Genomic DNA, 19,718 nt, shown 5'->3' with positions numbered 1-19,718 from the left:
TCAAAATCCAAGGTCGACCTTACGCCACGTGTTCATCGTTGGTGGGCTTATTTACAGGCGTACGACTTTGATATCATTTACCGTGAAGGCCGTGGAATGGAGCACGCCGACTACTTCTCTCGAAATTTGACACCCTTAGTAGATGCTTCAAGTTGTGCTAAAGCAGAAACTAAATCGGTTCAATTTGTTGAACTTCATCAGGGTTGGTTATCGGTTGAGCAGAAACGGGACAGTGAAGTTCAGGATTTGATCACAAAATTCAATAACGACCAGCTACCTGAAACTGTAGCACATACATATGACGTCCGGGATGGAATACTTTACAGAAAAGTAGTGCGAAATAAAATCGTCTCGTGGTTGCCAGTAGTTCCACGTTCCCTGATTTGGACACTGATAAATCATATTCACAATGAAATACAACATTTAGGCAAAGATAAGACCCTAGACAAATTATACGAATGGTTTCCCCAAATGTCAAAATGCGTACGCAAATTTATTGACTCTTGTATAGTTTGCAAGTCATCAAAAGGTATTTCCGGTGCTCAACCTATTCAACTACATCCGATACCAAAAATCCCGGTGCCTTGGCACACTGTTCATGTGGACTTTACTGGAAAGTTGAGTGGGAAGAGTGACCGGAAGGAATACTGTTCGGTTATAATTGACGCGTTTACTAAGTACGTGCTTCTTGAGCACACTACATCTCTCGATGCAAATAGTGCTGTCAAAGCGCTTGACAGGGCTGTTTCCCTTTTTGGGGCCCCGAAACGCCTGATAGCAGATCAAGGCAGTTGTTATGTTAGCTCGGAATTTAAAACCTATTGTTCTAAGAACAATATTGAGCTTCACTTTATTGCGACGGGATCCAGTAGGGCTAATGGTCAGGTCGAGCGCGTGATGCGAACCTTAAAAAGCCTGCTCACAATTATAGAAAACGATGCAAATAAAACCTGGCGTGACGAATTAGGGAATGTACAGCTCGCGATAAATAGCACTAGGTCTGCTGTAACTAAATATACCCCCACGGAACTGATGTTCGGGATTCAGGCTCAATCATTAGGAATATCGAGTATAGACCCTGTTCCAACAAATTCTCACACACGGTTGGACCTTAATGTTATCAGAGAGGATGCTTTAAATAACATTAACAGAGCTGCGACATCAGAAATCGAACGTTTTAATCGCGGTCGTGCGATCATCAAACCGTTTTCTAAAGGAGAGTTCGTATTTATAAAAAGTAGTGAACGCAGTCAAACAAAATTAGCTAGAAAATTTAAAGGTCCGTATCTTATAACCGCAGTTCTTGATAATGATAGGTATGAGCTAAAGAGCTTAAATAATCCCAATCGTATATTTAAATATGCTCATGAAAATTTGCGCGCAGTACCCCCAGGGCACGAAGGTTTACTTGAGATTTCAACTAGTTTATTAAATGAAGAGGAGACCGTGACGGCGTCAATAAATGTCGAAGATAGTTTAGAATTAGACAGTAATGATGATAGAATATCTAGAAATAGTTGTGACACTTTAATTGCATGTTCAGACACCATATCTGTAAGTCGATCTGAAACAGTTACTGCAGGTTCCGATACCGATAGTGTATGTTCCGATCCTGAGACGATGGAAGTACAGTGTGAAGTTGAAGTCCATGCTGAACAAGATACTCTGTAGTTTTAGCTACTATACATATAATTATTTCCATGTAATTTGTTTTATATATGGTTATAATGATGCTGCAAAGTTGGTCGAAAGGACAGTGCTTTCGACGCCAGAGTCTGGTTAGCGATGCACTCGTCCGGTCCAGACTTTTAGATGTGATGGTTGCTAGAGAGTGTCGTCCGGGCCAAAGGGTCTTTGGTTGAAGGGATGCACTTCTCTATTCTGAATATGTTGCTTGTGGGTTGATTGGTCGAAGGGACAGTGTCGTCCGGGTCAGGCCCTGCTTTTCACAAAGTTATCGCTGATCGAAGGGACACACTCGTCCGGTCCAAGACAACAAGAGCATAACGATAAAAAAAAGGAGAGAGGATATTGAATAAAGGTTTTTACCGTGTTTGCTTATATAAGCTTGTCAGGTTGGACGAGCGGATAGATAGGTCAGTTGTTGGTTTGTTGCAGGACCACTCGCAGAATATCGCCCGAGGACGGTCGACAGTCAGTTTGGCCGTGACGGCGCTTAGCAGTAGCGCCATCTACCCAAATAAGATCGAAGTTACTCCGATTACGTAGTGAATTCGCTAGCTGATTGTTCTATCGATTGTAGTGAGGTAACGGCGCCCAACGTGGCGCCATCTATTTGATCAAGAGCGAACTAGCTCGCCTGTTGTAGTAGGTTCGCTCTAGCGAAGCGTCGTATCGATGGTAGCCGCGCGACCGTTATGACGTAACGCTGATCAAGTTGAATAATAAGAAAAACAACGGTCGCACGGGCACCACGTCCTCGACGAATCGCTAATAGTTGCATTATACGTCCTAATTTAGTTAAGTTCTTGCCTGGATTGATAACGAGTGTGAATTTAGTGGATATATGTTGATTTATTGTTAAGTTATTGCCTAAATTGATAACGAGTGTGAATTTAGTAAATATTTGTGGCGTCCCACATGAAAAGGGTACCTTTAGCCATGGGGCGTCACATTTGGTGATTTATTGGTTGTTACCCTGTAAATTAAAGTGCTAGTTGATCACATAGTGTTTTAATCAAGCTCATCGCCCAAACACCCACGATGTCTAACCAAGATAAGGCCATTCCTGCACCTACATATAACCATAAAGAATGTCAACAAATTGAATAATAAGAATAAGTACTTTAAAGAAATTGGGGTAGTCGATTAATTTTAAATAATTTTTGTTTATTGTTATTTATAACAAAATAAGGGATTTAAGGCATTGATTGACTTTTATTTTATTTATCCCTTGACCCTTCCATACCTCGTAGAGCTTGAAGATTATTAAAATTAGAGCACTATATTTTATTATTACAGCAATAAAGTATTTTATTTATGGCACACAAATAAAATACAATCGCAAGTTCAAAATTCGTGGCCAAAACTTGAAACTTGCCCAAAACCATGCCAAAACCAAAACACCTCTGTGTTTTAGTCGGAAAAATACACCTTCTGTCAAACCGGCAAAACAAAACGCAGCTCGTCATCCGTCATCTTTCTTTCCTCTTGACATTTTGTTCAAGGAGAACGTATACCATTTCGGCTTAACACGTTTCGTGTCTTTACGACTTAAAAGTAAGTGTTTTTATCAAAATAATTGTGAATATAATAATTTTAGTGAGTGTTCTAATGGTGGAAATCGTAATTTGTTGAAATATATTAAAAATGCGTTTGATGAATTAGGATTGTTCATGTGTGCGGCAAGTGTATCATGTACTTGGTGAACCAAATCCACGTTTTATTTGTTTAATATCAGTTCATATACATTTATTTAATTTAAATATGTATTTTTAAACGCAACATTCACGGAATTATACACATAATGTAGAAAATTTAATATTGACATAACCTCCAAACATATTTATTCAGTACCTACATGGTTCGTTAAAGAAAATGTGGAAGATTTCTTACAATTTCAAACTAAAAACCTAGCGACGAATTACCTCTTCGTTAGGCAGATAGTCAAAGTCAATATAATCTTTATTCAAATAGGCCTAGCAACAAGCGCTTTTAAATTGTCAAGTTTTAAATATTACCTTAATCTAAATATCAGAGAATTTATTGATGCAGTTATTATTATTCTTAAAAACATTGAATTATTATAGATATTCGTCTGTCTACTAGTGCAGCAATTGTTTAGGTTTCTAATTTAGTTTTATACATCTTTGTAGACAGTTTATGGGTTGGATCTTAAAATAAGTCGCCTTGTTTAAGGATAACTGACGCTGTGGGGGGCTTTTTTGGGTTGTTTTTAAATAAGCATTTATTAATAACTTCCAGAATGCGTTACGTGGCCGCGTATTTACTTGCCGAGCTGGGCGGCAAGGCCAACCCGGCTGCATCGGACCTGGAGAAGATCCTCAGCTCCGTCGGCATTGAGGCTGATGCGGAGAAGCTGAAGAGAGTGATTGCCGAGCTGGCTGGCAAGAGCATCGAGGAGCTGATCGCTGCTGGTGAGTTGTTTTTACTACCAACATGTCTAAGGGTGGTATTCTCACCCTCTCACTAAGTAAACTGCGAGACGCAAAAACACATTGGACCAAGAAATTGGGCAGGTTGGAAATACCAACCTAAGTCACTTTCAGTTTGTTGTTTATTGTATCTTTGTTGTTGCAGTTGTACACCTTACAAGCATAACTTAAAAATGAATAAATGTATGGCTCTGCCAGTAAAAAAATTTCTAAAGCTGAATTGACAAAAAATCGGGTTCCGTACCATTACGCAAAAAAATCACGTTTGTTGTATGAGAGCCCCACTTAAATATTTATTTTATTCTGTTTTTAGTATTAGTTGTTATAAATATATATAATAGTAGCGGCAACAGAAATACATTATTTTCATGCATTATTCTTTATTTTAAAGCAAAAGGAAGCCATATTCGTAGGTCGTTCGACACCATGTCATTCTTCATCTACTATATTACTGTTTCAACATGATGATTGAATCCTATACCATCTTTCGACTGAAGAATCTTGATGTTCACACCATTACTGAAGTTCCTCCTCCACCCCTCACCTCAACCTGTTGCTTGTCCGACACTGACTGGTCCCCCGCCCCGCAGGCCGCGAGAAGCTGTCGTCGATGCCGTCGGGCGCGGCCGCGCCGGCCGCCGCCGCCGCCGCGCCCGCCGCCGCCGCCGCAGCGGAGAAGAAGGGTGAGTGTTTGCTTTTTGTTAGCAGTAGTGTCATGGGTGCAAAACTCCTAGCTTCGGGCAAACTGGGCTCCATTTGGCTCAGCATTGCTCCGAGCAATCATTAGGGTTAGCAGAACTTGACGTCCCTATGCCTGCACAACCACAGATAAGATAATGACCTGAATTTTGACAACCCTAAATAGCCGAAAGGGATAGTGCCATATATTAGAAGGACATCATGATTCGACCCTGTACCGCTGTCAAACTTCGTTTTTGTAGGAAGTTTCCTAAAATGACACTTGCACAGTCGGGGCTATCAAAATCACTGCCAACTTAGCTTGGTTTAACTGTACACATGGCCTGCTCAAGTTCGAGAATGCATGAGCCCCATGTTTGGATTGGACTGTACTTGACTTGTATAAATTTAAGTACAAGTATGTACTCATTTGTTTGGTCTGAGCATTTGCATAGAAATTTTACTTTTTAAGATTCACAATCTGGGCTATCAAAATCACTGCCAACTTAGCTTGGTCTAACTGTGACAATATTTTCATTTTGCTATTTTAATTCAGATAACCCTCTAAAGAAATAAGTGTCATCTCTATAGACAGGAGTTGTACGGAACTATTAATTTTTTTATCGTAATAACCAGATAATGCTCTAATAATAACTTATTACTAAAAAGCAAAATATATGGAGCCAATCAAATTGATCTGATGAAAAATAAAGATTAATCTAGGATATATGATATGACTAGTTAAATCGTGCGATTTATTATTAAGATTAATTATTAAGATTTAAAAAAATGCCAGAACATGACTGTAAATTAGGTAACTAGGACACCTAAATGATGATTTCAACCTAACACCATCTTTCGACTGAAGAACATTGCTGTTACTCTCAAAACTGACGCCATTATACTACTACAACCTGTCTACAAGTCTTGTATCTCTCTCTAACCTATATGTTTCACCTTGCAGAAGAGAAGGAGACCAAGAAGGAGGAATCCGAATCAGAAGATGAGGACATGGGCTTCGGTCTCTTTGACTAAATGCATTTTGCAGGTGAGTTGAAGTTTTTCTATTTTATTTTGCCATATAGCCTAGAATACCTAGTCACGTTACATCTAAAATTTGGAACTGAAATTAGTAGAAATAGAAATACTTTATTTGAAAATATAAAACTTGACCTATTACATCTTATTCTAATATATTCTAACACCAAAATGGATGCCACTCAGCATATGCCGATGACTAAGATATTTAGCCATGGCGCTGGTTTTCAGGGCAACCAGTCACGTTACATCTAAAATTTGGAACTGAAATATCCAATAACCCTAAAAATTGGCACCAGCACTCGTTTTTACATCTGACCTTGCCACTCAATGGTAAATCCTGACCAGAAATATATGATCACGCGCCATGTTGCGGAATTTCACTGGAACAATTTTTTTCATACTATACTGAACTGTCACCCTGAGATGAGAATAACAGCGCCCACTTGACAATGATCATATATTACTAGTCAGGCTTTTAGAATGGATTGTATTGTGGTTAGTTCAGGTTCTTCATGATGTTTGCATGCAGATAGCACCCATATAAACATAGCCCTGTCTTAAAAACTTTATCTTTTAAAAATATTCTTTAATGCTCTATATTTATGGACAAAAATTGTCAGAGTTTTGAATGATTCACGGTTAGTTTCACTAGACTTATATTGACCGGGATATAGACCGTGATTACCTTTTGTATTATTTGTGAGCTCCCGATATTTCGACGCAGTTACATGCATCATGTTCACGGGTGACTGAAGATAGCGGGTGGGTGTCAAAGTTGTGTAGACAGCGCTCTGTCTACCCTCATTCTTGCGAGTCGGCTGCGTTCACTTTCAACGTTACCAACGGTCGCATTCACACTTGTTGGTCCGGTCGCGTTCACACTCGTTGGTCTGTCCAAACACACTACACTCACGGTGTCACTACGCGTGTTTGATTCGGATATCACTGGTTTTTTACACAAACAAATCACAGGATTCCACACATTTGACAGTTTAAACCCATCTTCACGATTAAATTTTTTGTATTTGTGAATTTCAACGGCTTCTCTTACCAATCTTGGTATATAGTGGCGTTCTGTCGAAATGACCTTGGGACTATGCAACTCGATCCAGTGATCGGGAGCTCACAAATAATACAAAAGGGAATCACGGTCTATATCCCGGTCAATATAAGTCTAGCAAAAATTGTCAAACTACAATTATCCATTTAAATTTAAAAGTGGAAAAATGTGTGCCTTGTGTGAGACTTGAACTTACGGCCTCTGGATACTCTCCACTCTCTGGGGCTCTGGATGAGTTCAAGTCTCGCCCAAGGCAGTAATTTGTGGTATTTTCTATAAAAAGGGACCTTATTGTCGATGGCGTTTAAGACATTAACGATGCTCCGATATAAATACAATGCCGCGCGACGCTGTGCGGCGTAAGCGCCATTGACAATAAGGTCCCTTTTCATAGAAAATGCCCCATTTTTCCACTTTTAAATTTATTCTAAGCTTGATAGCATCGTTCGCAGAAGTTTCTGCTTGTTAAAAATCAATTCACAATTATCCAGACTTGTCTATTATAAAAAAACCGGCCAAGTGCGAGTCGGACTCGCGCACCGAGGGTTCCGTTCTTTTTTTTTATATTCGAGTTGATTGAATGAAAGGTAAATTGCGGTTTACGATTTATGACGTATTAAAAAAAACTACTTACTAGATCTCGTTCAAACCAATTTTCGGTGGAAGTTTGCATGGAAATGTACATCATATATTTTTTTTAGTTATATTATTCTCTTATTTTAGAAGTTACAGGGGGGGACGGGACACACATTTTACCACTTTGGAAGTGTCTCTCGCGCAAACTATTCAGTTTAGAAACAAATGATATTAGAAACCTCAATATAATTTTTGAAGACCTATCCATACCCATAGATATCTATACAAAATCTCTACTGGCGCACTGAGAAACTGGTCGCGAGATTTTGTTTGAGTGTGCGTGCGGCGACGCATAGATACTCTGGCGCACACATACAAGTCACTCGCGGTGCGTTGTATGCAGATAACATGCTTTGCCCTGTTTATACTATGTTGGAGTCTTAGTAATAGGGTCCCGTTTTTACCATTTGGGTACGAAACCCTAATAAAAAAGGCTCTATTGACAGGAGTTTAAGGTTGTTTTTTATTTGTTTGCAGATGCGGCACACGCGGTCGTTATTCCAAGTATGGTGTAAGCGTAACTTGACTGCGAGTATGTTTCTATGAAATATATCTTGCAAAACACCTTTTTGTTTTATTTTCATAAAGTGTTACCTGTATGCGAATGGAGTTGGCCCATCGAAATATTTTACAGCATAGGTTTTCCTCTCAATCCCTAATTGCAAAGAGGATATAATAAGATAGAGCGGTACTGTCATAGTAGATTTTGTAACCACAGTAAATTCACTGCCATCTATCGACACACCTTAAAACTAAAAATGAAGATTTATAAAAATACGATAAAATGTATTTATATATGGATAAATGATTTTTTTTATTTGCATTAATTATGTTTATGATTTTGACCCATGTTCTTTCACTGATACGCGTTTAAATTGTTAAATAACAAACGAAACCGTCAACGCCATCTATACGACAGTAGGCCAAAGCTAGTAACGCCCTCTGATCGAGAATCAAATTTTCTTGATTTTCGAGGCACGTTTTTTCCTTAGACTGTATTTATCTATTACGGAGTTATATCTATCTTTGCTAATTGTGTCAAATTCTTTTTTTTTTTGGGAATTTAATTTTATTTAATATTTAACCGACGTACTGCCAGGCTAGCACATGATTGACGCGGCAGTATCTCGCCCCTCTTTAATTAATGAGTATGGCGATATTTTTGCCAAAATCGTTTTTTCCAGATCGCGATTTTTGCCAGTCGCAATGTTTACCATTTAATTATTTCTCAATAGCTTCCTTTCCCCAAAGCATTTCTAACCATTCACATATTTTCCAGTTGCTTATTTTCTTGTTACGTTTTATAACCATTCGCATAATTTACATATATATTTATATATACAAGACACTATTATTATTATTGGGGCGTTGTGGGCCTTTGAGTGTCACGTCGACCAAACGGTGATCTATTGTGACGGCCCTTTAAAGCTCATTACTAATGCCCGTTGAATCCAGAAAATTCCAGATTCTTTGGGCCGTAATGTTCTGTACCTCATAGGGTTGCAGTATGTGCCGCCCTAAGTGGATACTTCTTTTTGACATTAGTGGTCCACGGGAACAGAGAATGTGCATTGCAGTCTCCTCTGACTCCTGGCAGAACCTGCATGTCGGATCTTGTATCTTTCCTATTTGAAACATGTGTTTGTTCAACTTGCAGTGCAACAAGACATTAACTAAAACAACGTATTTTTGTAAATCAGTATCGTACAATAAAATAAGTCTTGCGGACTGAGTTTTGCTCGCAGTTCACCTAACACACTCCTCGCTTCGCTCGTCGTCGCACCTATATATTTCTGTCTTCCGTGATTGTAAACAAATGGAATATATAGTGAGAAATTATGCGAATGGCATGGTATAATAATAACAAGGTACTCTCTTCCGAGCATAGCACTATACGGAAGCGAAACGTGGACAATGAGGCAACGTGATAGGGAAAGGCTGGAGGCTTTTGAGATGTGGTGCTGGCGCCGAATGGCAAAGGTCAGTTGGACGGAGAAGAAAACAAATGAAGAGGTTTTACGCATGGTAGGAGAGAAGAGGAGTTTGTTGAGAACCATAGAAAATAGAAGAACAAAGATGCTTGGACACCTGCTACGACACGACGAATTTATCAAGAACATAATTGAAGGGAGAGTTGAGGCAAGGAGGCGGAGGGGCAGACCAAGGAGAACATACATAGATCAAGTAAAGGAAAAACTCAACGTCGTGTCGTATCAGGCTGTCAAGGAGAAGGCAGAGGACCGACACTTATGGAAATCGCTCCACCGACAAGAGTATAACTCTTAAATATGTGATGATGACTCTCTTCCGAGACTCGCGAACCACGTGACTGACACAAGCCTACGTCATCGTGCTGTTAAGTCAGTCACGTGGTTCGCGAGTCTCGGAAGAGAGTACCAGGCGGAGTATATTATTATAACATGTGCGAATGGTTAGAAAACGTAAACAATAAGCTACTGGAAAATAAATAAAAATGGGAAAATATGCGAATGGTTAGAAATGCTTTTGGGAAAGGAAGCTATTGAGAAAAATAAAATGGTAAAAATTGCGACTGGCAGAAATCGCGATCTGGAAAAAACGATTTTAGCAAAAATATCGCGGTAGTCTATCTCGCGGCCGAGATACTGTTGTTCCTGTGCTAGGCCTACTGGTCAGTCTTCTCATTTTGTTCGCACTCAGATTACACCGAGAACGCAGCTCATGCTACGACTACAAACTAGTCGATGTAGAGTTTCTTGAAGGACCCCTCGATGCCCCCGAAGATGTCGGTGATGGTTTTAGGTCGGCCGGGGCGGAGCGCCTCTACAACTCTCCTTTTGTTCCTCTGTTCGAAGAACTCTTGGTTTAGTTTTAGGCGCTCTTTTAAGTTTGCTGAAAGATATTTAAAATATGCATCAATTGTGATTGCTAGTAACTAAAAAAATACACGGAATTAAATATTATCTTAAGGTCCCTCCACACTCGTGCGCGAAGCCGCGAACGCGAGTGTGGAGTCTAGTTCGCTAATCAGCGAAATCGACTGCACATTCGCGTTCGCGTAGTCTGGAGCGGGCTTTACTATTGTTGAATGATATGGTTAACTTCCAAAACAAAAAAAAGATGGTTGTCTGTAAACTCTGTTTACGGACGATAATTGTGTGTGTCACGTCATAAAAGGCCCTCCACACTCATGCGCGAAGATGCGAACGCTAGTGTGGAGTCGATTTCGCAGATCACCGACGCCCGCTCCCGCTCCACACTCGCGCCCGCGGCTTCGCGCCGCGATTCGCTTGATTCGCGAAAGATTGATGAAAGGCCGTAACGTTACCATGGAGATCTGTCCACAACGTTACCATGGAGATGCATGTTACCGGTGTTCATCGATTTATAAGACGTTATCACGTCAAAACCATTTTTAGAAGAGATGGGCCGAATATGAACTTTGCCGAATACGAATACTTAATTCCGCCGAACATTTCGCCGCGGTTGGGCAAAAACTGGCAAAATTATTCCCTAACCATTCCAAAATATCAATGAATATTGTTGAAGTGATTGATATTTTGGAATGGTTAGGGAATAATTTTGTGTACGATAGCGCATATATCGTACACAAACATAACAATTTATATTACATTAAACATTCATCATCATCATCATATCAGCCCTTTATCGCCCACTGCTGAGCATAGGCCTCTCTTCGTACGCCACTTGTCCCGGTCCTGAGCTAATCTCATCCAGAAGTGACCCGCAATCTTCCGGATGTCGTCCAACCAACGAGCCGATGGACGCCAGGGGCTTCTTTCATTCGAAAGCGGCCACCATTCCGTTAACATTTTAGTCCACCTGCCATCACTCTGCCTAGCAACATGTCCCGCCCAACTCCATTTTAGTTTCGTAATGGCGAAACCAACGTCTTGCACCTTGGTGCGTCGACGGATCTCGACATTCCTTACTCGATCTTGAAGCTTGATACCGAGCATGGCGCGCTCCATGGCTCTCTGTGCTACGCGGATTTAAACATTACATTTATTTAACATTAATAAAAAGTTTATCTCTCGGAAAAATCAACTTCCATCCATAATTTCGATCAGGTCACGTGTCCGTCTTACGAATTTTCAATTTGTCGATCACGTGACCTGTCGCGAAATCTGTCGCGAGTTCATTTTTCCCCATCACAAAAAGTGCACCAAACTTACCACTAGCCTTCATAACAGATATAAACTCTCCCCCCGCTTCCTCAGGCAGCCCCTCTACCGGAACATGCTTCTCCAGGGTCCCAGAACCAGTCTGATGTATGAACAGTACGTCCATGAGGCTTTTCTTCATGAAGGGCTTGATGAGCATCAGGATCCGGTCCATGAAGGCTGGCGCGTTCATGTAGTGGATCCCGGTGACGCGGACTAACATGGCTTCCTGGGGACACAATAATACATGTTTGGTGAACCAGGGATGTTGCGGATGCCGATTTTTTGACATCCGCGGGTGCGAATGCGGATGTCGAGAGGCACATAAGTCCTCAAGTCCAAATAAAACAAACTTTTTACTTCTTGTCGCTGTCCGTCAGAGCTAAAAATGTTGACATCTTCAACAATTAAAGTTGACTTCAGTGTGAATTTTCTGGATAACTGTCAGTTTCTGCAGCAACGCGGCGCTTACCAGGAAATTTTACCTTATGGCTCCTCTACACGATGGACCATCATACTGGCCTACTAAAATAGGCAGCGTGTAGAGAGGGTAGTGGTGTCGGATGGCTTATGGCGTGGCGGGATGGCCGCGCTGTCGGTTTTTCGTCCGCACATTTAAGGTGGCGCGATCGCATCTACACGTCACCCATTCTATAAATAGTGCGTGCTCTCAACCATCGCATGGCCATCTCTCTGGTCCAGCGCTGGGCGATGGGATGAGTGTATCAGAACTTTAATAGCCATTAAAGTTTGATACACTGACGTTTTAATAAAAAAACAATTGGATGTATTATAAATTCAATATACGCGATATAATCCGTTTTCATAGTTTTATTTCAAAAAAACAATTGTTCAAATGATAATCAGCAAATATTTCGAACCTGGAGATAATACATGAACTGCTGCACAGTATGCAGGTCCATCTTCGCCAGATGCTGCAGACTGAATGTCCTCATGTCGAAGATGACCTGCAGCCCGGGCCACGTGCCCTCCTCCTCTTGCCACAGCTCTAACAACATTAGCGCCACTCTGGAACCATGGAATACCTTCTTCATAAGATAATTATTTAGGGTTCCGTACCCAAAGGGTAAAAACGGGAAAACGGGTAAGTGAATCTCTAATTCATTTCCATGGCAAGGAATTGCCAAGGAGTCAAGCCGAATATGTAGATTGAAACAAAAGGCTATCGAGATAATGAGATTTTAATGGAATTCAAGTGGGAATCATACCTAAGTGCATCAATGAAGACGTACTTCCTGGCGTCTGGATTGATGACGCTACAGTAGAGGATTGCTGAGCCGTCGTGAGCACGTGCTTTCAAAGGCAACACCACGCTGGAATACAGACAGACCCATGAGAGGAAACAATTTCCGTCGATTCACAGATAACCCTCCCCAGGTAGCAGTGACGTCAGCGACGTCACAATTACGTCATAATAACGTAACGGACGTCATAATGACGTATAAATGCTACCTGGGTCATAAGAGTCCCACCCACGCAAGCTCGGCCGGATTTCACCTTCCCATACAAAGGGAGTTTCGTTCTCATTTTAAAACTAACAGCACAGACTGTGCAAGTGTTATTTATACGTCATAATTTCATAGAACTTTGACGTTTAAAATAACGCTTGCACAGTCTGGGATCTCGTAATCGCTGCAGACTTATCTTGGTCTAACTCTACTCTATTAATGCTATTTTAATAACAAAACTTCCGTGAGACACAGACATATTAAACATATTAACGACGACATGTAAACGAGGGTAGTTTCTCGCCCCCCCTGCCGCCACCGGCGCCCGCGCCGAGTCATCGGGCGCGGAGGGCTGCGGCCCGCAGTCTGCGCCGGTCCGTCACCGTCGACGCAAGCTCCTGATGATCTACTCGGTACGGAGTGAAACATGTCGAGCGTTTTCGACTTAAAATACGTGAGTGACCCGTTATTAATATGTTTAATACTATTAATGCTGACTGTACACATATAGTTGGTCAAACCAAATTGTCAGTAAATAAGAACAAAAAAAATATAGGTACTCATCCTTTTATTTTGGGTGCCAGTACTATAGTGTAAGACACTACTTACTACTCCCTCTACTACAAAGATAGGGACCGTGCGCGTTGGAGGGTCTGCCATCTTGTAGCCTGAATCGGAACCATAAACATGTACATCACATGTACATTGACACTTCACGCCAAAGCAAGTGCTGCCATCTTGTTGGCTACTTTGGAAGCATAAACTACACATTTACGCCTCGCGCCAAAAATCTGACGTCTCCTGTGCTGCCCCCTACAGTTTATGCACGCTCCCTATAGTATGATGACTATGTACTAGCATGATTCTCTCTGTCTATGTTTGAAATGAGACAGTCCTTTGACAAACTATAAGTATATGAATTATTATTTTTTACAATTTGACGATCTTTTTGTGAGTTCATGTTATTTAGATACATTGTGACATTGTTAAATATCACGTAATTCCCAATAAGAAATAAATTAATCTAATCTACTCTATAACTTACGAGACAGAAAGAGAGGCGAAGATCTTCTCGTTTACTAACAGGTCCTTGAACAAGTTCTCGAAGAGGGTCCTGAGAGTGAAGTGCAGGTCTAAGACCTGTTTGGAGACCTCGGCGCTGCGTTGGCAGTAGTGGTACACGAGCACCAGTTCTAGGTCTGCGAAATATAGGTAAATGACTTCAGTAACTGTTCTGTACCTAAAGAATAGTTTTAGTAATAGAAATTAATAGTTTTATTTCATGAGTAATTATTAGCTTGTGGTTGTTAACTGAGGTTGCTAAAAAACCCTGACACTGGCCAAGTTCCCCCGCAATCCTGACAAAGAACCAATAATCCTGACATATCAGGGAAAATATTCCCATATGGCAACCCTACCTGAGGTCTGGCAGGTGAGGCTGGGTGGCCAGCTACGGAGCTTGGCCACATCCTCAGGAGTGACTGCGGTCTTCTTGGCGTACTCCTCCTAAGGGAGCTTCACTACCACTGATGAAGACATGTTGCTGCCTATTGAAAATGGTTTGTACCTGTAATGAGGTCGCCTGGCAGGTGGGGTTGGGTGGCCAGCCAGGCCCGCAGCTTGGCTACATCCTCAGGAGTGACTCCGGCCTTCTTGGTGTACTCCTCCACTAAAGGAAGCTGCTTGACTACTACCGGCGAAGACATGTTGCTATCTGTTGAAAAAGTAAGGTCTGAACAGTTATTTTAGGAACAATCGGGGACATTCCCGGTGAACCACTTCAGAAAATTTTTACCTCGATTTTTACGAGCGAACTAAACTCCGCCTCCCATAGATATAACCAATAACGATGCATTTAGGATTCTTTGTTACTAATGAAAAGGGTAAAAACGGGTAATAAGACAAACAATAGGTAGTAAGGACAGTTTATTAGATGTAGTTGTTTAGGCTAAGCTTCGCCTCCCCATAAAGATAACCAATTAGGATGCATTTTGGATTCCGTATCTTAGTTTGCAAATGCCGGCCGTCACAAAGACCATGTACGACAATTAACTTTACCCGAGTTAACCTTTTTATTTCAACACCCACATTTTTGAGTGCCATGCTATTGTCATCACTTATGATATCGTCTGACCGTCTGCAAGACGTAAACGATTTTTGCCCTTAAGGTGGTTCACCAGGAATGACCCCAATGAGGGCTATCGTTTTTTTGCTCACCAGTTGGCGCCTCTGTTTTTTTTATTTTTATTATCCTATCTGGCTTTTACTTCCCGCAATTTTGCACGGGGTGAATTTGCCAATGTCGGTTTTTTAATTGGCGACTCTGTTGATGGTGGTCCAAAAGACTAAAGAACAGCTGTCAGTCATTGAAGTGACAAGTGACATTTGACATTTCGAACTATGGAAAAGACCACCATCTACACTAGCGCCCCTAGCGGCGAATTCATACGCGTTAGCCCTCATTGTACTTATCCTCCGTTCTTTGTTAATTTTTTTTAAACGTTCAGATATCTACACCTGGATGCTAATTCAAATTTACATTTTGACATCAAAATGATATCTAAATAAAGTCTTTACTTTACTAATAGGTACTTTTATGTATTATTATATTTATTAATCAGATAATCTCATTCTGAGATATAGTTTGTCAAGGGACTGTCTCATTTCAAACATAGACAGAGAGAATCATACTATCTTTGTCTTACACTAGTACTCAAGTACTAGCACCCAAAAGAAAAGAATGAGTATAGTTTACTTTGTTCCTATTTACTGACAAGATTTGCTTGACCAACTATAATAAGTTTGGGTAATGGGGCGATCGGTCGCCTGTGTGCGGCCTGTTAGGTAACAAAATGTGTTGTTACATAAATTTGAACCTTAATACTATCACGATAGTTGCTTTTTAACGATATCGACTAGTAGTAATATTAGTAGTAGTAGTTAGTAGTAGTAGTATTTAGGTAGTAAGTAGGATTGTAGGTAAGTAATAAATTACACATTTGATGTTATGTGCCAGATACCAGCCGGACACACAATACCTAAATATTATCTACAAGTATCGTGATTTTATCATAATTTATGCCGAAACTCATTTATTTTTCCGCTGTGATTTGACCTTCTGACTGCCATTTTTATCTTTTATTTTATTCTTTCAAAATACATAGTTGTCTAGACATCTGTTTTTGACCTTGATTGTACCTAAAATAACAGTTAGGTACCTGAGTTGTTTGAATGCCCTAACCACAGATTAATAAATAGTTACTTAACATTATACCGATATGTATTTATTATCAATACTGAAAAAGCATTTTAATCAAGAAAGAAAAAAAAAAACATACAACCGAATTGAGGACCTCCGAACCTCCTTAGTCTTCCTAGTTTTGAAATCTTAGTCGATTAAAAAATATATAAAATTAGATATATTTTACCTAAAACTATATGAGATTTTATCATAGACATAGTATATACAAGTAGTTATAGACGCGCCACCGAGCGACCGGGGGTAAGAGAAAAAATATTCATATAAAATTTGGGCAGCATAGGATTTTTTCTCTTTCACTCTTATAAATTCCGGTATTTCGTCATCGCCTCCTACCACCCGGTCGGTGATAAGGACAAAGCATAGCACTATTTTCTCTTTCCTCTTGTAGGAATCGCAATAAGACTATCTTTCTCTATCAAAGAGTGTCAGGCCCTTGGATTTTATGTATAGCTCTTCTTAGTTTTCTAGTGTCGATTGAGAATATTGATCCGTTAAAGACAAAATGCGAGGATATGTTCAAAATTTTAGGTACATTTAATTTGCCAAATAATAAAATTTTAGTTTATTTCTATTGAGTAATGACTATTTCGAAGCTGTCAAGGTGACCTTATGACCTTGACATTTACCTTTTTGTAGTACCTATAAACTTATAAATAATACCTATTGCATGAAAAAAATGATGTATTAGCACTGCGTTTTTAGGGTTCCGTACCCAAAGGGTAAAAACGGAACCCTATTACTAAGTTAAACGAACATTAAACGTGATAGCTAGACAGTTGAAATTTTCACAGTTGATGTTGTTCTGTTGCCGCTATAACAACAAATATTAAAAACAGAATAAAATAAGTAATTAAGTGGGGCTCCTATACAACAAACGTGATTATTTTGCCGTTTCTTGCGTAATGGTACGGAACCCTTCGTGCGCAAATTCGACTCGCACTTGACCGGTTTTTTATAATTAATTGATAGGTATTCTAGATAATTGTCTATCGAATAATATCAACATTATTCTGTTTGATATTAAAACTCTTTATTTCAAAAAAAATAAAATATATATATATAAACGAAATTAATAACTAGCTTAAATCTAAAATAGGCCCTTGAGGCATTGTACCAAGGATGCTGGCGGCATTTCCTCGCTGTATCGCAATGCTGATACGTTGTGCGAGGAAGCCGCCAACTCTTCGGTCACCAGTTACGTCAACCAGACGCTTCGCGATTTCTGCAAACAACTTGTGCGCGCTGGGACCCCATGGACCTAGAGTTTCAACTCCAAATGGAACGAACTGATACTCTCGCCATTGTTTGATTCATTTTCTTTGTTAAAGCTGTCAAGCAACTTTATGTCTCGAGACTGCTGGCGTTATTTTTAAACGCTTGTCAAGTGTAATAAGCCCTTGACAGTAGGGAATATTACGCGAAACTCTGCGTAGGGGGCGCCAGGGCGCCACTACCACAATCTCTGTCACTCTTGCAAATTCGAGCGATAAAGAGGCAGATAGCGAATTTTCGCATTCGCGTTTCCCGGTAGGTCCTCTGTAAACAAACCGCCTTGATGCATCAATGTCATATTTTATATCTTTGAAAAAACTTGTCAATAAGTTACTCTATGGTTTACTAAAAGGGCTAGTCCTGCACTCTGGTGGCAGAACATTGCAGTAATAGCCCCTATTGTTTGTCTTTATCAGTCATTTGTCGTTTTGAAAAAGTCACATTTGGCAAATGTCAAAATGACGGATTGTTTGTTAAGAAAGGAACAAAATTTAACAGTTTTGCCAAAGTGTTGCTAATATTGTCTTCGGTTGTTACTCATGAAATAAAACTACGAAACCACACCTCCCAGACTACCGAACATTCTCCTCACGTGTGAAAGTCAAAAACCGACATTGGCAAATTCACCCCGTGCAAAATTGCGGGGAGTAAAAGCCAGATAGGATAAAAAAAAAAACAGTTTTGCCAAAGTGTTGCTAATATTGTCTTCGGTTGTTACTCATGAAATAAAACTACGAAAAATTGAAAACGGATTATAAGTTCAATATACGCGATATAATCCGTTTTCATAGTTTTATTTCAAGAGTTTTGCTAAGTTTCATGAATACTACGGGGGTTCGCGACTAAAATCGATACCGGGTCTTTATTGCACAAATACAATATGAAGATACAAATGGCGGACTTAATGCCTTAAGGCATTGTCTACCAGTCAACCAATGGGTTAAACCAGAAAGATTAAGTAGGTGCAGTGTCTTAATTGAATATTAAATATTAACTATATTGATAAACTTACACATGGCGAAACTAAAAACCGGCCAAGTGCGAGTCGGATTCGCCCACCGAGGGTTCCGTACTTTTTAGTACTTATTTGTTGTTATAGCGGCAACAAAAATACATCATCTGTGAAAATTTCAACTGTCTAGTTATCACGGTTCATGAGATACAGCCTGGGGACAGACAGACAGACAGCGGAGTCTTAGTAACTGGGTAGTGGGTCCCGTTTTTACCCTTTGGGTACGGAACCCTAAAAAACATGACAGACATGGCAAAACTAAAAAATAGTTATTTGTGCAACAAGTTGGTTTTTCTCGTCTACTACTGAGGTGAAAAATTATGTGTGCAACACGAGAGCAAAGTTATTTTACATCTCGTGTTTTTGAGTCCCTAGCTACGTTCAAGATTCTACCTTAGAATCACTCGCTTCGCTCGTGATTCAATTATAGAATCTTTCGCTTTCTCGGGACTCAAAATAAACACTCGCAAGAAAAATCAACTGCTCTCGTGTTGCACACATCAGTTTTCACCTCAGTAGTGAGAACATATTGAAGGTTAAAATGTATTTCGAATTACACAGAATAAATACAGAGAAAAAAAAAGTGTGAAGTGGCAGTTCATGGCCTTCACTAAATTAAAAAGCTACTTTGTTTCACTCCCTGGAGTGAGGAAAGTTAGTGAGGCATGTCGCACTTTCCTCGCTCCAGGGAGTGACGAAAGTAGGCTTGTTCGAGCTGCTGAGGTGAAAAAGTTATAGTACCTTTAATGCTTCTCAAGTTCTCAGGTCCTCACGCATACACTTTAATATTAATTTTATTAAACGACGACTCTCGGGGAAGGCTTAGTTTGTACTGATTACTGAATAACAATTGTAAGTACCTATATAAGGTATACATTTGCATTGAGCACGTGCGCCATTTAGATTTAAAGAAGTCGTTATTGATTTGATATTATATTATTGTCATTGCATCTCGCTCACGAGTATTCTTTGAAGTCGTCAATAGAACT

At 40.0% G+C, this 19,718-nt stretch overlaps 2 protein-coding genes across 2 annotated transcripts; one reads left to right on the top strand and one right to left on the bottom strand.

The window, feature by feature from the left end:
* The first annotated feature begins 3,103 nt into the window (after window positions 1-3,103).
* LOC134750060 (large ribosomal subunit protein P2) lies at window positions 3,104-8,115 on the top strand. The gene is made up of 5 exons (XM_063685149.1): window positions 3,104-3,240; window positions 3,946-4,118; window positions 4,727-4,819; window positions 5,779-5,862; window positions 8,029-8,115. The coding sequence occupies exons 2-4, from the start codon at window positions 3,947-3,949 to the stop codon at window positions 5,847-5,849; spliced, it is 336 nt and encodes a 111-aa protein (XP_063541219.1). The 5' UTR covers window positions 3,104-3,240; window position 3,946; the 3' UTR covers window positions 5,850-5,862; window positions 8,029-8,115.
* A 2,152-nt stretch (window positions 8,116-10,267) lies between these two features.
* Window positions 10,268-14,894, bottom strand: LOC134750050 (clavesin-1-like). Its single transcript, XM_063685138.1, has 6 exons — window positions 14,751-14,894; window positions 14,229-14,382; window positions 12,944-13,048; window positions 12,596-12,743; window positions 11,727-11,943; window positions 10,268-10,422 (listed from the first exon to the last, which is right to left on the bottom strand). Exons 1-6 carry the CDS (start codon window positions 14,887-14,889, stop codon window positions 10,268-10,270), a joined length of 918 nt encoding a protein of 305 aa, XP_063541208.1. The 5' UTR covers window positions 14,890-14,894.
* Window positions 14,895-19,718: the final 4,824 nt, after the last annotated feature.

The sequence above is a fragment of the Cydia strobilella genome, chromosome 19, assembly GCF_947568885.1.
Source record: "Cydia strobilella chromosome 19, ilCydStro3.1, whole genome shotgun sequence".
NCBI classification, from domain to species: Eukaryota; Metazoa; Arthropoda; class Insecta; order Lepidoptera; family Tortricidae; genus Cydia; species Cydia strobilella.
This window is presented reverse-complemented; position numbering and strand designations above follow the sequence as displayed.

Bases quoted from the DNA above. Each gene is read 5' to 3' on its own strand.
- LOC134750060 (XM_063685149.1), top strand. From the start codon at position 3,947: ATGCGTTACGTGGCCGCGTATTTACTTGCCGAGCTGGGCGGCAAGGCC. The intron at 4,119-4,726 runs GTGAGTTGTTTT...CCCGCCCCGCAG, and splicing joins CGAGGAGCTGATCGCTGCTG to GCCGCGAGAAGCTGTCGTCG. The intron at 4,820-5,778 runs GTGAGTGTTTGC...TTCACCTTGCAG, and splicing joins CGCCGCAGCGGAGAAGAAGG to AAGAGAAGGAGACCAAGAAG.
- LOC134750050 (XM_063685138.1), bottom strand. From the start codon at position 14,889: ATGTCTTCGCCGGTAGTAGTCAAGCAGCTTCCTTTAGTGGAGGAGTAC. The intron at 14,383-14,750 runs GTACAAACCATT...TATATTTCGCAG, and splicing joins GCCAGGCGACCTCATTACAG to ACCTAGAACTGGTGCTCGTG. The intron at 11,944-12,595 runs GTTCGAAATATT...TTGTGTCCCCAG, and splicing joins AGTTCATGTATTATCTCCAG to GAAGCCATGTTAGTCCGCGT.